The 16,013-nt window shown below is 44.8% G+C and overlaps 1 protein-coding gene across 2 annotated transcripts; it reads left to right on the forward strand.

Moving 5' to 3' along the window:
- The first annotated feature begins 94 nt into the window (after window positions 1–94).
- On the forward strand, window positions 95–14,018 carry LOC118385232 (BCL2/adenovirus E1B 19 kDa protein-interacting protein 3-like). 2 transcript variants are annotated; one of them, XR_004825981.2, is made up of 7 exons: window positions 95–347; window positions 8,511–8,757; window positions 10,338–10,425; window positions 10,882–10,985; window positions 11,219–11,368; window positions 12,076–12,664; window positions 12,799–14,018. XR_004825981.2 is itself a non-coding variant. In XM_035772196.2 (6 exons), exons 1-6 carry the CDS (start codon window positions 278–280, stop codon window positions 12,122–12,124), a joined length of 708 nt encoding a protein of 235 aa, XP_035628089.1. In that variant the 5' UTR covers window positions 95–277; the 3' UTR covers window positions 12,125–14,018. The 2 variants fall into 2 exon arrangements, 1 of the variants encoding a protein (XP_035628089.1); XM_035772196.2 differs by having other exon boundaries at window positions 12,076–14,018.
- The last annotated feature ends 1,995 nt before the right edge of the window (window positions 14,019–16,013 follow it).

The following is a 16,013-nucleotide window of genomic DNA, read 5'->3' on the forward strand; positions in this document are numbered from 1 at the left end:
TCTCACATGGTGGTGAACCATTTCCAGCAGTTACATAATGTTTGTCTACCCTGCTCGACTGCCTTCGTTATCAACAACTGGCTTATCTGACGTCATCACAGAGTTCCAAGAATATTGCTGTTCCGCCTACTGGTTCCAGATCAGCTAACAAAACACAAATACTGTGACTGTGTGGCTACTCTACAATAAATTAAAGGGGACCCGGGTCAGTTTTGGTACGCGATTGCGCGCACGTCCGAATGTGTGGAGGAAGTGCACGTGTTCCATTGACAGTCTTATGCAAGCCACCATGCACACAGGCAAGATGTCCGAAGCTGCTGCTGTATCAGAGAACAACGGACTAAATGGTAGGTGTCTTCGAAATGCTTGGTTATATATCATTGTCATTCTAATTGTTTATTAGAAAACTTGTCAGATCATTTGAAACTGTGTATGTTGATACTTTACTATCTGGTTTTGAGAGATAAACCAATCTAAGCTTTGGGTTGATTTTCTATGTAGACATGGAAAAGGTTGTTGGAGGGCTAACATCGTGAACGGTGTGCTATTTCTGTATTGACAGTATCATGGACCAATAGGATTTTAAGAGGCGGTGTAAACTGTATGATTGACCATCAGTAAAACCAATCGTTGATGCACGTGGTGCTGAATAGGCGGGGTGATTTTCATGGCAATAAGACATAGAGATACATGGAGGACTCTTCTCTATCTACGCCGTTATAGTTTCTATGACCTCATGGGCAGCGCCATTGAGGCTACAACCCACAGGAACCTCCACCCAGTGGTGGACTACTATGACTACTTTCAAATGGCGGATGCCCTCAATGGCGCTGCCCATGCTAAAATAGAATTCTGGCCACTAGAGGCTTCTATAAATCTCTATGCAACAAGACGCGATGGAAGAAGAAGAAGAAAGAAGTATGAAAAATCAAATATTGGGTTTGGCCAAATGTTCGGAATTTAAAAATTGTGTAATTGTTCATATTCCCAAGGGCTGAGAAAAAAACATTCCGAAAACCTAACGAAATCTACTTTGAAATATGACTTCTTTTTTTTGCATAATCAGCTAATTTTGCATTGTGTAATAGCAAACGTTACTTGTCGTCGATGTAATCAATACACATAGCCTACTGGGCTATTTCATCTGGTTTTGACTAGATGGGATCCAGCTAATGTCAGATAGAAGTGACTTTTCGTAGCAGGTTAGGTTAATTAGGAAAGGGGTTAGGGTTAGTTTTAAATGATAAAAAATCTCCTCGACGCGACTCGAAACATGCGACTTTTGACGTCAATTTGACATTAGCTGCATCCCTTCTAGCCATGACCAGTTAATCTGCGAGTGTGAATTTATGTAGACCAGCAAAGAGTGTCTGCTACACCTACCTCAACACACCTGTCAATGTGGGATTGCTGCACTCGAGAGTCTGGTCAATTTGTATACAGCCTGATACCTAATGGAAAATAATAATACAATATGATCAGTCTATAATGATCTAGTCATATACCATATGCTTTATTACAGATGTATTCACTATATCAGCCCCAAACATACATGTAACGCAATTTAATCTTGGAACATTGCATTGTGATCTTCCTTTGTCAGAGTCTTCTACTCAACTGTGTTTGTTGTTATGAGTGTGTCTATATGGATTTGTCCTGTTAGCACATATTGGTGGAATATGTTATCAGACGAATGGACTGAGGGACGTGTTTATCAGAGTGTCACACATACCATGCCTCTGGAGTAATCACACCGTCAGCTGTGTGTTAACCTGCCTTCATGGGTCTGGGTTTGGATGCGGTGGAGCATTACCAAGCCCTGAACCAGGGGGGCTCGTTGACTTGGCGCGCTGATTTATTTATGGACACAGTGGAGAACGTTTTACAGGACACACCAGAGCCAGGAGGGGTGGAGTACGAAAGTGGGGGTGGTGAGGCTGGGGATCAGAAGCTTTTCATTCTGAAGTTTGAGAGTATATCCAGTGTCAGTTACGTGCTAGCTTCTGTGAGGGTCAGAGGGGGAACAGGTTTATTATTGCTAGAGACAGCTTACTCACTCTGCCTATAAATAAGTGGACACTCATTTTTGCTGTGTAATTCTCAGAATTGAGTAAAGCTTCCTGTCCACTGAAGTGTCATTGTCGGATAAAAAACTTTGGTACCTATCTCTGCATCTGCACTGTTCTTCAAGTAAATGTGTTTTTGTAAAGAGTAGTTTGTTAAAAGTAGTCCTTGTGCATAGAGTTGTGTGGTTTGTTTAACTTTGCAATCATTGGTTTTTGTTTGACACATTTTAAGGTGAAAAATCAGTCTCAGCATCACTCTGTTACCGTGCAATTGCCCATCTCACTCCCATCCACACACTAGAAATTCAGTTGGCTTTACTCTTCTTTTGTGAGTCTTTGGCGCCATTGTTTAGGCTATATATTTTATGGTTAGAACGAACCAGGATCTATATTTCTCTACCTCATTTGTTTGAATATTTTCAGGGTGTCTTCCAAGTTTTTATGCTGCTTCATGGATCCCCCACACCAAGTAAGCCATGTCTCCAGGAGCTTCATGGGGCTTTGGTGGGCTTTGTTCTTGTGAGGTTCAAGCCAGCTTGACAAGGGGTTGTGGATGGTGGTCAGGTCGTAACACTAGGCTTCCTGGGCTTCTCTGTGACCTCCTACAACAGCTGATAATGGCTACACGACAGAGAGAGCAGCAGCCAGAACGTTCGGCTCACTACCGGCGCCATGGTAACCTTGTTTAGGCGATGGAGCATAGACAATAGCTGTAGATAGTGGCTCGGCTCACGGCACTGTGTCATCCTTGGGATGAACCTGGGTGCTGAGTCGTGCTTGGGGCAGGGGGATGGGGACTGCTATCATCCAATGCCTGGCCAGCAAAAACTGTTTGCGCTAGTTACCATAGCCACAAAGTTTTTAAAAAATGTCTAGATCATATGTCGAGATCATTTTTTGTTTTAAGGTTAGGATTAGGTGTACGGTTAGCAGTGTGGTTAAGGTTAGGTTTATAATAACATTTTAAGAAGAGAAATTGTAGAAATAGGTGGGGTTTATGACTTTGTGGCTGTGGTAACTAGTGACAACCCAGTGATACTGACTGAGAGGCTAAATCGGCTAGGCTAACTGTCACATGACCAGATTGTTTACTCTCTCGGCTATGAGATCATGTGCTCTGCTTGTGAGCTCTAGCTTCCTCGTGTCTGGCAGGATGTGTGATGGAAAATGAGAGAGAGATTTGATATGTCTATTCCTTTTAAACTTTTGTGTGTAATATTTACTGTTCATTTTTTATTGTTTATTTCACTATTGTTTATTTCACTTGCGTTGGCAATGTACACATATGTTTCCCATGCCAATAAAGCCATTTGAATTCAATTGAGATACTGGATGTCTTTCCAGTGACAGTATGTGGATGTCTCTTGCCCCGCAGCCACTTGCCTACCAATATAGCAGTGGTTTCCCGCCAAAGTTTGAACACACCTACTCATTCCAGAGTTTTTCTTTATTTGTACTATTATCTACATTGTAGAATACAAGGAAAGACATCAAAACTATGAAATAACACATATAGTATCATGTAGTAATCAATGTCTTAAACAAATCAAATTAGCCACCCTTTGCATTTGACAGCTTTGTCACGCCTTGGTCTTAGTATGTTGTGTTTTCTTTAATTATTTGGTCAGGCCAGGGTGTGACATGGGTTTATGTTGTTGTATTGGGGTTTTTGTATTATTGGGATTGCGGCTGAGTAGAGGTGTTGTATGGGTTTGGCTGCCTGAGGCGGTTCTCAATCAGTCAGGTGATTCTCGTTGTCTCTGATTGGGAACCGTATTTAGGTAGCCTGGTTTCGCTTTGTATTTCGTGGGTGATTGTTCCTTTCTCTGTGTAGTTTCACCAGATAGGCTGTAAATAGGTTTCACGTTCCGTTTGTTTTGCATTTGTATAGTTATTTCATGTATCGCTCTTCCTTCATTAAAGACATGAGTAACCACCACGCTGCATTTCGGTCCGACTTTCTTTCGACAAACGAAGAACGCCGTTACAGAATCACCCACCACACTCGGACCGAGTAGCGTGTTAACAGGCAGCGACAGCTTGAACAGCGAAGGGAGGACGTTATGGACAGCAGAGGCATGGAGTATACAACGTGGGAAGAAATCGACAGGTGGGCGGCCGACCCAGAGAGAGTGCAGGAGCCCGCCTGGGATTCGCTGGAGCAGTGCGAAGAGGGCTATAGGCGAATGGAGTCGAAAAGAAAAACACGGCGGCGCAGAGCGAAAACCGAAAGTAACCCCCAAATATTTATTGGGGGAGGGCTCAGAGAGAGAGTGGCTGAGTCAGGAGTCAGACCTGAGCCAACTCTCCCTGTTAATCGTGAAGAGCAGTTGCACTGGGAGAGGCTGCACCACTTGGAGAATTGGACATGGGAGGAGGAATTAGACGGAAAAGGACCCTGGGCGCAACCGGGAGAATATCGCCGTCCCAAGGAAGAACTAGAGGCGGCTAAAGCGGAGAGGTGCTGGTATGAGGAGGCAGCACGGCGACGCGGATGGAAGCCCGAAAAGCAGCCCAAAAAAATTATTGGAGGGGGGCTAAAAGGGAGTATGGCTATGCCAGGTAGGAGACCTGCGCAAACTCCCTGTGCTTACCAGTGGGCTAGAGCGACCGGGCAGACACCGTGTTATGCTATGGAGCGCACGGTGTTTCCAGTGCGGGTGCATAGCCCGGTGCGGTTCATACCAGTCCTTCGTATTGGCCGGGCTAGAGTGGGCATCGAGCCAGGTAAGCTTGGGCAGGCTCGGTGCTCAAGAGCTCCAGTGCGCCTGCACGGTCCGGTCTATCCAGAACCACCTCCACACACCAGTCCTCCGGTAGCAGCTCCCCGCACCAGGCTTCCAGTGCGTGTCCTCGAACCTGTAGCACCAGTTCCAGCACCACGCACCAGGCCTTCTGTGCGCCTTGCCTATTCAGCACAGCCAGAGCCTTCCTTCCCTCCTGCGCTGTCGGAGTCTCCCGCCTGTTCAGCGCTGTCGGAGCCTTTCTCCTCTCCTGCGCTACCGGAGTCTCCCACCTGTTCAGCGCTATCAGAGCCTTCCTCCTCTACAGCGCTGCCAGAGCCTCCTGCATGTTCGGAGCAGCCTGAGCTGCCAGTCTGCAAAGAGCTGTCAGTCTGCAAAGAGCTGCCAGTCTGCAGGGTGCTGTCAGCCTGCATGGAGCAGTCAGAGCTGTCAGTCTGCATGATGACGCAGCCAGAGCTGTCACTCTGCAAAGAGCTGCCAGTCTGCAAGGAGCTGTCAGTCTGCATAAAGCAGCCAGAGCTGTCAGCCTGCATGGAGCAGTCAAAGCTGTCAGTCTGTTCGAAGCAGCCAGAGCTGTCAGTCTGCATGAAGCAGCCAGAGCCGTCAGTCTGCAAAGAGCTGTCAGTCTGCAAAGAGCTGCCAGTCTGCAAGGAGCTGTCAGCCTGCATGGAGCTGCCAGAGCTGTCAGTCTGCAAGGAGCTGTCAGTCTGCATAGAGCAGCTAGATCCGCCAGTCAGCCATGATCTTCTAGATCTGCCAGTCAACCAGTCTCTTCCAGATCTGCCAGTCAACCAGTCTCTTCCAGATCTGCCAGTCAACCAGTCTCTTCCAGATCTGCTAGTCAACCAGAATCTTCCAGATCCGCCAGCCAGCCAAGATCTACCGGAGCCTACTACCTGCCTGAGCTTCATCTCAGTACTGGGCTTCCTCTCAGTACTGGGCTTTCTCTCAGTACTGGGCTTCCCCTCAGTCTCGAGCTGCCCCTCAGTCCCGAGCTGTCCCTCAGTTCTGTGGGGTTCTGGGTGAGGACTATTAGGCCATGGTCTGCGGCGAGGGTGGATTATCCCAGGACGCGAAGGGGAGGAACTAGGACATTAATGGAGTGGGGTCCACGTCCCGAGCCGGAACCGCCACCATGGACAGACGCCCACCCGGACCCTCCCTATGGTTTTGAGGTGCGTCCGGGAGTCCGCACCTTAGGGAGGGTGTTCTGTCACGCCTTGGTCTTAGTATTTTGTGTTTTCTTTAATTATTTGGTCAGGCCAGGGTGTGACATGGGTTTATGTTGTTGTATTTCGTATTGGGGTTTTTGTATTATTGGGATTGCGGCTGAGTAGAGGTGTTGTATGGGTTTGGCTGCCTGAGGCGGTTTTCAATCAGTCAGGTGATTCTCGTTGTCTCTGATTTAGGTAGCCTGGTTTCGCTTTGTATTTCGTGGGTGATTGTTCCTGTCTCTGTGTAGTTTCACCAGATAGGCTGTAATTAGGTTTCATGTTCCGTTTGTTGTTTTGCATTTGTATAGTTATTTCATGTATCGCTCTTCCTTCATTAAAGACATGAGTAACCACCACGCTGCATTTCGGTCCGACTTTCTTTCGACAAACGAAGAACGCCGTTACAAGCTTTGTACACTCTTGGAATTCTCTCAGTCCAGACATTAGAGAGCTATTTATAACTTGTCAGAAATGTCCAAATCAACTAGCTCATGTCAGGTAATGTTTTTTTGCCCATAGATTTTTGTTATAATGTTTGAGTTATCCAAATATTACATGAATACACATTAGACATGTCAAAATGTATAGAATTGCAAGAAAATTATCTTTAAAACTGCAACATTTTCTCTGCAAAATGTGTAGAATTGCAGGAAATAAGCTTTAATCCTGCAAAACCAGTTTGTGTCATGAATAGTGTCTGTGCCCATAGAAATAGATGTGGCGCGCGCACGCTCAGGGGGGGCGAGGGATGTTCCCCAATGCTGGAAGGGGGGCCCGGGTGCAAAAGTTTGGGAACCTCTGCAATAGAGGATCACGATCAAAACAAGTCTTTGACTTGTGTGTATAATCTTCGGCAATTGTGGTACATGTATTGGTTGCCTGATGTGGTTTCTTTATGTATTTCAAATTGTCAAATCAAAACTTGCGTCAGTGTTACTCTGAAGAGTTTGTATCCTAGCTGTTATTGGCACTCTCCCCTGTAGCCAGTCCCTGCCTGTGCTCATGTAAGAGCATGATCAGCTGGCTTGTATATCACAGCAGGGACTGTAAAAACTGTCATCACACAGAGGTATTTACTGCCCTTTCACCATGCAGTTAATAGACACAAGACCGGCTTAGGGAGAGTTAAACTTCCTTGGTTGTGTGTTTCTGCCAGACTTTCTGTCTGTCTAGCTCAGCGTTCAACACAGTGCCCTCCAAGCTCAGAACCTTGGGACTAAAAACCTCTCTTGGCAACTGGATCCTGGACTTCCTGACAGCCGCCCCCAGGTGGTGAGAGTAGGCAACAACACACCCCCCACACTGACCCTCAACTCGGGTGTGTGTGTAGTTTCCTCCTGTACTCCCTGTTTACCCACAACTGAGTGGCCGTGCACGACCCCAACACCATCATTAAGTTTGCTGACAACACGAGGGTGGTATGCTGATCACCGATGACAATGAGTCAGCCAATAGGGAGGAGGTCAGTGAGGTGGTGTGGTGCCAAGACAAAAACCTCAACCTGAATGTCAGCAAGACAAAGGAGCTGATCGTGGACTACAGGAAACGGAGGGCCGAGCGCAGCCCCATCCACATCGACAGAACTGTAGTGGAGCAGGTCGAGTGCTTCAAGTGCCTCTGTGTCCACATCCCTAAGGAATTATCATGGTGCAAACACACCAACACAATAGTAAAGAAGTTACGACAACACCTCTTCCCCTTCAGGAGACTGAAAATATTTGGCATGGGCCATCAGATCTTCAAAGTTTTATAGCTGCACAATTGAGAGCATCTTGATTGGCTGCCTCACCGCTTGGTATGGCAACTGCTTGGCATCCGACCGCAATGTGCTACAGAGGGTAGAGCGTACTGTATATAGCTGCCCAGACTGCATTGATCCTTTTTGCGCTAACTCTTTTGACCCATCACATACGCTGCTGCTACTGTTTATTATGTATCCTGTTGCCTAGTCACTTTACCCCTACCTTTATGTACATACCTCAATTGCCTCTTACCCCTGCACATCGACTCAGTACTGGTACCCCGTGTAATATAGTCAAGTTATAGTTACTCATTGTGTATTTATTCTTTGTGTCATAGTTTTTTTTTATTTGAATGGTTCTATTTTTCTCTCTACCTTGTTGGGAAGGGACAGTAAGCATTTCACTGTTAAGTAAGTCAGCATTTTCACATGTTTATAAAACGTGACAAATAAAATGTTGTTTTGACCTTTATCCCCTTCATCTTCCCTTGTCTACATTGTCTTTTAAATGTTTGTTTGTTTTTTATCAGAAAAAAACATCAATGTTTTTCTTAATTTGTTGTTTAGCATACAGGCACAATGTCCCAAGGTCTGCTCTAACAGAAACCATAGTAATAACATCAACAATGAGATACAAAAACAAACCAAAGTTGCTCTCTAGAGCTCAATGGGGATACATTTGCTTATTCTCCCCTTACTTGGGAATGGAACCAATGTCATGTGTACCATGTGTGCTTGTCCTCAGGGTCCTGGGTGGAGTTGGAGATGAACAGAGCTGCGGTCACAACTGCAGCGAGGTTGTCCCAGTCTGCCTCTGCCGTAGGCCAGGCTCTGGAGCTGCTCCCCCTGCCTCAGGTGGAGGAGGAGGTGGAGTCCATGGTGGGGGGACTGGAGCACGTGCCCTCCTCATCCTCCATCCATAATGGAGACATGGAGAGGATTCTATTGGACGCTCAGCATGAGTCCAGCCGCAGCAACTCTTCCTGTGACAGGTAGGGGGCAGAGTACAGTTAGAATCCTGGCCTTGGAAAACTAGGTAGATCATTACCCCCCCCTGTTGAGGTCCTTTCATGTTAATTAATTCTGTGTTCCCGGTCCAAAATTAATAAATACATACTAATACATATATTATCACTTAATGTTGTGTTAGATCTTTTTATCAACTTAAGTTTTTGTGAACATTACAAGTTTTGAACTTCTATTTGCTATTTATGGCCTGTAGGCCTCGTTGACCAGAGCTCATACAACTCGTTTTTGAGTAAAAAAAAGCATGTATGGATTATTTTAACAATAACAAATACTCAAATGAAACATATTGTGCTATTTATCACAGACTACTTTGTGTCAAAGTTGAACAAGGACTCTCCTCACCAGTGTCATGATCAAAGATATGATCAAGAACCTCACATACAGTATATCGTTTGGTCATTGTGCTGCCACAGAATGAATTGTGAGCAAGGCCTCAAGAAAGCTTTTATATTCCAGAGCTGCAAGAAAAGTTCTATATATTATTGAGACAATGTTGCGATTGTTTGTGAGAATGCCAACAGGTGTGGTGCCTGTGCGGGAAAGATTATATTGGGGAAAGGTTCCCTTGGGGGTTGCCATGGAAACCAAGAAGGGGTGTGTGTGCGTGCTCAAACACACATGCATGTGGGGGTCTGGGAGAGGAAGTGTGTCCATCTGATGAATGGGCATGTGCCTGAACTCAATTTTATACACTAATTGTAGTCTCCCCCATTAATTTCTAATGACCAGTCATTTTTGACCGGGAACACCACAGGTGTACAAAAGTTAAATAAAACACTCAAAATGTTATGAAAGTCATCAAAATGTATTTTGTGTGTTCAGATGCCCCATGGGGACAAAGTCATGGAACCTTATGACAATCAGATTAAATGAACTACATTTTTCAGAGAGAACTTGTAAATCGGTCCAATTCGACCGGAACACAGCAGGAGGGTTAACAATCTTTAGATTTCCCTGGTGAGGTCACGTACTAGCCCAAAATGAATGTGATTTAATATCTGAATTCATGTAGTATGAAGTGTGCTGTGATGGCGACGTAAATACAATCGATTTACAATAGGAAACAACATCCTCATCAGCTGTGTGTGCACAAGGTGATGTTCCCCACCAAACTTAAATCCACTCACACTGTGTGCTTTCCATTTCTGACCCATGAGGCTGCCTGCCATAAACCCACAGCTTATCTGATCACCCGGAGTCAGTCAACTGTCAATGAGTCACCTGACAATGTTTACCAGGTGTGTTTCTACAACAGCTTACTGCAGAAGCTCACAGATAGACAGACTCATCCAGACTCATCCATCCACTTTGAGGTTGCAGGCTGAGAGGCAAAGTGAGATCCTAAATAGAGGCAAGATCTGCATGCACATTTGGCCATTAGAGATCAAATCTCTCTAGTAATATATTGGGAATTTGAACATGCCCCAAAACAAAACTTCAACCTGATTACTGCCTACATTCTCTTTCACCAAGGGAAAAAAGACTTGGAGTGCAGTTATTGGCTGTAACAGTTTGTTATTTTGTTGTTTGATCCTCCCTACAGTCCTCCCCGGCCTCATAGTCCCCAGGAGGATGATCATGATGGACAGATCATATTTGATGTGGACGTGAGCAGCAGGAGAGACAGCCAAGTAAGAGTTATTGCTCAGTCTGCCTGAGCTGCCTACGTCACTTGTCTGTTTCCATGGCAATATAACCTGCTGCTTCCCTCACTCTCTGTATCCATGTGAATGACAACCATAGCATTTGTTACTATGGTGATGGCGGCATGAAACCCCGACCCGGTGGGTTTGACTCCATGGGCATGGCAGTAGCCACAGCTTCAGGTTCCATTGCAGTTACACACACACACACACACACACACACTGTCAGTGGATGACATGGAAAAGCCTTGTCTGTTGATGAATGGAGACTTGACTCTATGTGCCTGTAACCATGGCAGCCTCACACACAGGGTTTATTGTAAGGTCTGTATTGTATGGGTGATCAGCCATATAGTCTTAGTGGCTCAACCTAGGATGAGTTGGATGGGCTTGTTGATTTGACTTAAATCAGTGTCCTAATGCTCTGCGTGTGTTCCTGTGCAGTCAGAGGAGGATGCCCTGGAGAAGGAGAGGGACATGGATATCCTCATGAAGGACTCCGAATGGGTAGCAGACTGGTCCAGTCGGCCCGAGAACATTCCCCCTAAGTGAGTGATGTACACAGCCCATTGCTCCTAAAACATACAAGTCTTAGTGTATCTGGTCTCCTTGGTAAATCCTAGTGTGTTTGCATTATACTACTTAGACTGAACATTTTGACATGATGAAGATGAATTATACTGTTATGGACAACTTTGGTTTTTCGTTGAAGAGTGAATGGTAAACTTGATGATGATGTTGACGTTACTATATGGTAACTATAATGTGTTGTTGCCTGTAGGGAGTTCCATTTCCGCCACCCCCGGCATTCAGATACACTCAGCATGAGAAATACAAGGGCGATGAAGAAAGGAGGCGTCTTCTCTTCAGAGTTCCTCAAAGTGTTCATCCCCTCGCTGTTACTGTCACACATCCTGGTTCTGGGGCTGGGGTAAGAGAAAACATAGGACACTATTTGGCCACCAACCTCAGCTAGGCAATCATTTCTGTAATAAATGTGATGCCACTCTTTTTTTATGGTAGTGAAAAAGCCGAGTGATGACATTTTATGGAATGTTTGTTTCAACCCAATCAATGGGTCTGCCTGCAGAATAACATTTTACATTATGTAGCCGTTTAACTGGCCAAGTAAACACTCTATTCATAGATGAATGTAGACAAACACAGCAATTCCCAAATTTAATCTCATGAACAGCTTTTCATTTTCTTTTGTTACAGTTAACATAAAATGTAAAATGTGGTTAGGAAAATTGACTGTTTTGTTTACTGGAAATCAGATACCCATAGAACAGAACTGCATGTACAGAAAATTCTGAAACAATATATTATGAACTCTGACTCATACCTGCTCACACACACACACACACACACACACACACACACACACACACACTTCCATGCAGTTTTCTGTATAGACCAGCAGAGGGTGTGTGGCGACAGCATAGCTGCAATGCTCCAACCCTGTTTATGTCTGGCTGGTAAAACAGCTGCTGCTGACATGGATATACACCTGCACCACACACTTTATGACAGCATACATTATACATTACATGACAGGGACACACTCCACCTGTCACTTATCAACCTACTAGTTAATGACTCAGGGTGTAACTGCCCTCTCCCTCTCTCCCCCTTCAGGGTGTACATTGGGAAGAGGTTGACCACGCCCCCTACAAGCTCTTTCTGAGCGGGAAACTGAAGAAGTGCCTGAGGAATGGCTGTAATTTTTTTGGGGGGGGGAAGTGTTGCTGTTTTGCAAAGAATGCCCGTCTCTCCTCAAACTTTCCTTCTCTCCCTTTACCCCTCTTTCTCTCTCTCTCTGTGCTTTTTCCCACCTGTCAAAGCATTTCCTCTTCCTGTATCCTGCGCAGACCTGAGATGTTCTGTTCTCAGGACAGATGCGTTGCCCTTTCTCTTATTTTACCCCCTGCCACCCTTTCTATCAGTCATTTTCTGACTGCTTCCAGAGTAAGGCCATATTCCCCTTTGCTCCTGTTTGGGTGGGTATTTTGTGAAGCGGCAAAGCGTGAAACCAAACCTAACTCTTCTACACACTAGCTCCAGCACTCTGTAATTGCCTGGTTGTACGAGAGAGAGCTGTCTGCCCTACAGATTTTGAAGATAGAAGTAGCCCAAGATCGTGCCACCTACAACGGTGGTTGGGTGAAACTCTCAAACCCTGAACAGGTCCAACCAAATTCAGAAAGAAAGAAGCTAACCTGAAGATGTGAGCATGCCTTTGAAAGTAATCATTTTGTTCAGAAGTAGAAACACATTTGACTATAGTTATGGTAATTTCCTATAAATGTATTTTACCACCAGTGGTGTATTGATAATGAAGCCTGGGTTTTGATTATGAAGGGTGTTACCATAGTGGCCATCTCAAACCCACAACCACCCGACGCTGTGCACTGGAGGGAATCTGCTTGGCCTGCCAGATGAGATGTCTACAAGACCTATGGTATCAGGAATATATCTACACCTTGATGGAAAATGTCATATTACACATGTATCCAGTTGTTAATCATTATAAAAATGTCTGTCATTTCAAATGCATTTTAAACCATTTTCAAAACTGACATGAATGACTGGAAAATGCTGGATATATTCCTCCTATTAAATGTAAACTGACACAGTTGTTTTGTGGGTGGAAGTTGGGTAGCCACACCGGGGTGGTGTGTTTGTTCTGTTGCGTGTGTCATTCTCTTGTTTGTCTGTTTTGAGTTCTCTACAACATATCATGGGCCTAGTTATTTAGGTCTGGTTCACTGGGTAGACCTCTGATATGCCTGCACAACTGTGACAGGTCAACTTCCCACCTTTACACACCTGTACAACATACATGCATACACTTAAGAACAAGCTCATGTGGGTTGTTAGTCCAGCTGGAGAGAGATAAACCCTGATGTTTCACCACACTGATAGCAGGAGCTGGAATGGAGTCCAGATGCAGAATTGTTTGAGAGGCACAACCCCATGACTCTGACTGTCACGGCGACCTATGTCACAGTGCTCCAAGATGGACAGCAGTATGTCAAAGTTGACACAATGTGCTGTTTGTACTAACTCCACCATTGGGCCTTGCTGAGATCAACCTCTTGTATACGGTATCGTATTTCTATCTCCCTCTACACAACTGCCAAAAGGAACTGAGGTCCACCTTGAAACTCAACTGTTCTGAGTAACCACGTGCCTCACCTCTGTTCCCAAGCCTCCATTGTGGTTCTTTTGGTCTCACTGTCTGCCCGTGACATTGAGAGGCTAGTCCATGGCATGTTTTTAGAGTGTTTTTTTTCCTTTTCTCAATGAGTTTTATTGTCTGTATTGTTGTGACATTGGAGTCTGAACAGACAGAGCATGAGGTGTAGCTATGATGAGATGGAACTCCAGGGATTTAATGAAGATTATGTTAGAAAGACACCTTGCAAGGCCCAAAGTGAAAAGGAAAAGGAATGTGTAGAAATGGTTCCCCTCAGACTGCTACGGTTATTATCACACACATCCTTTTGATTTCATTTAATCTTTTTTCCCCTCATTGGAAAATGTAAAAAATAATTTGTCAATAAAATTCCCTGAATCAAGCTGAATTGTTGCTACGGATTCTTTTGTGATTGATCAACTACACTGATCAAAAAATATAAACGCAACATGCGACAATTTCAACGATTTTACAGAGTTACAGTTCATATAAGAAAATCTGTCAATTGAAATAAATTCAATGGGCCCTAATCAATGGATTTCACATGAAGCTGCAGGGGTGTGGCCATGGGTGAGTCTGGAAGGGCATAGGCCCACCAACTTGGGAGCCAGGCCAGGCCCAACCAATCAGAATTAGTTTTTTTTCCCACAAAAGGGCTTTATTTCAGACAGAAATACTCCTCAGTTTCATCAGGTGGCTGGTCTCATACAATCCTGCAGGTGAAACAGCTGGATGTGGAGGTCCTAGGCTGGCGTGGTTACACGTGGTCTGCGGTTGTGAGGCCGGTTGGACATACTGCCAAATTCTCTACAATTATGTAGGAGGCGGCTTATGGTAGAGAAATGAACCACTCAATGATCTGTGGTTCATTTCCTGCAATTCCTGCAGTCAGCATGCCAATTGCATGCTCCCTCAAAACTTGAGACATCTTTGGCATTGTGGTGTTGTGTGACAAAACTGCACCTTTTTGAGTGGTCTTTTATTGTCCCCAGCACAAGGTGAACCTGTGTAATGATCATGCTGTTTAATCAACTTGTTGATATGCTACACCTGTCAGGTGAATGGATTATCTTGGCAAAGGAGAAATGTTCACTAACATGGATGTAAACCAATTTGTGCACAGCATTTGAGAGAAATAAGCATTGTGTGCATATGGAAAATGTTTGGGATCTTTTATTTCAGCTCATGAAACATTGGATCAACAGTTGTAGCGTTTATATTTTTTGTTCAGTTTAGAAACACACACAAATTTAAATGCATCATCTCACTATTGTCATTGTTATTTTGGTATTTTCCTAAACAACTATTGTGGTCAGAAGGAAACTTGGTTGAATGCATTGGAGAGACACCCCTTTCAGCTCCTACCCAGGTATCAGCCAGAGCCCATTCCTGCTTTGCTTCAGATAAAAGCCAACAGGTAGAGGCAGGGTGATATGGCTGCTAGCCAGTCCTCATACCTCAGCCTATAACACTCAGTCAGTTGTCATATTCCAGAGCCTTCATTTGGAACTGGTCAGGCATACACAACACCAAATGTTTAGCAGAGTGCGCACCTGCAATGGAGCTCGTCATGTCTCTCCCTGAATGTCCCTAGGGAGGCCACAGGCCTGGTTCTGCTGACTGTAACCTCTTTCTCTTCCTGGACATTGTCCCTCTCTTGTTGTTTCTAATATCACTGTCTTTATGTAAGTGCATGGAGTCAACACTGTGTTGTTGCTTCTAACATGATTTTGGATCTCTTTTTAAGCTCCTCAACTGGAAAGTAACCACCCACCTCTCTCTTTCGCACGCACACTCACACAGTGAGTGTTACTAAACTGATTAGGTTCAAATAATCATTCAGTGAAACCCCTTTTAGTGGTCTCTGGCTTTCTGTAGGAACAGCACAGATATACTGTAGAGGTCTCACCAACCACTGGTGAACAACACCTGCTCTTTCTATGACATAGAAAGTCAGTTGTCCAACTGAATGTATTCAACTGAACTGTGTATTCCGCATTTAACCCAACCCCTCTGAATCAGAGAGGTGCGGAGGGCTGCCTTAATCGACATCCACGTCTTCAGCTCCTGGGGAACAGTGGGTTAACTGCCTTTCTCAGGGGCAGAACAACATTTTTTACCTTGTCAGCTCAGGGATTTGATCCAGCAACCTTCCTGTTACTGGCCCAACGCTCTAACCACTAGGCTACCTGCCGCCCCATAGACTGACCAGGTGAAAGCTAAGATCCCTTATTCATGTAACCTGATAAATCCCCTTCAATCAGTGCAGATGAAAGGGAGGAGACAGGTTAAAGAAAGATTTTGAAGCCTTGAGACAATTGAGACATCAAATCAAATCACCTTACAGTGAAATGCTTACTTACTGGCTCTAACCAAT

This window comes from Oncorhynchus keta, chromosome 6 (assembly GCF_023373465.1).
Source record: "Oncorhynchus keta strain PuntledgeMale-10-30-2019 chromosome 6, Oket_V2, whole genome shotgun sequence".
NCBI lineage: Eukaryota > Metazoa > Chordata > Actinopteri > Salmoniformes > Salmonidae > Oncorhynchus > Oncorhynchus keta.

Bases quoted from the DNA above. Each gene is read 5' to 3' on its own strand.
- LOC118385232 (XM_035772196.2), top strand. From the start codon at position 278: ATGCAAGCCACCATGCACACAGGCAAGATGTCCGAAGCTGCTGCTGTA. The intron at 348-8,510 runs GTAGGTGTCTTC...GCTTGTCCTCAG, and splicing joins AGAGAACAACGGACTAAATG to GGTCCTGGGTGGAGTTGGAG. The intron at 10,986-11,218 runs GTGAGTGATGTA...TGTTGCCTGTAG, and splicing joins CCCGAGAACATTCCCCCTAA to GGAGTTCCATTTCCGCCACC.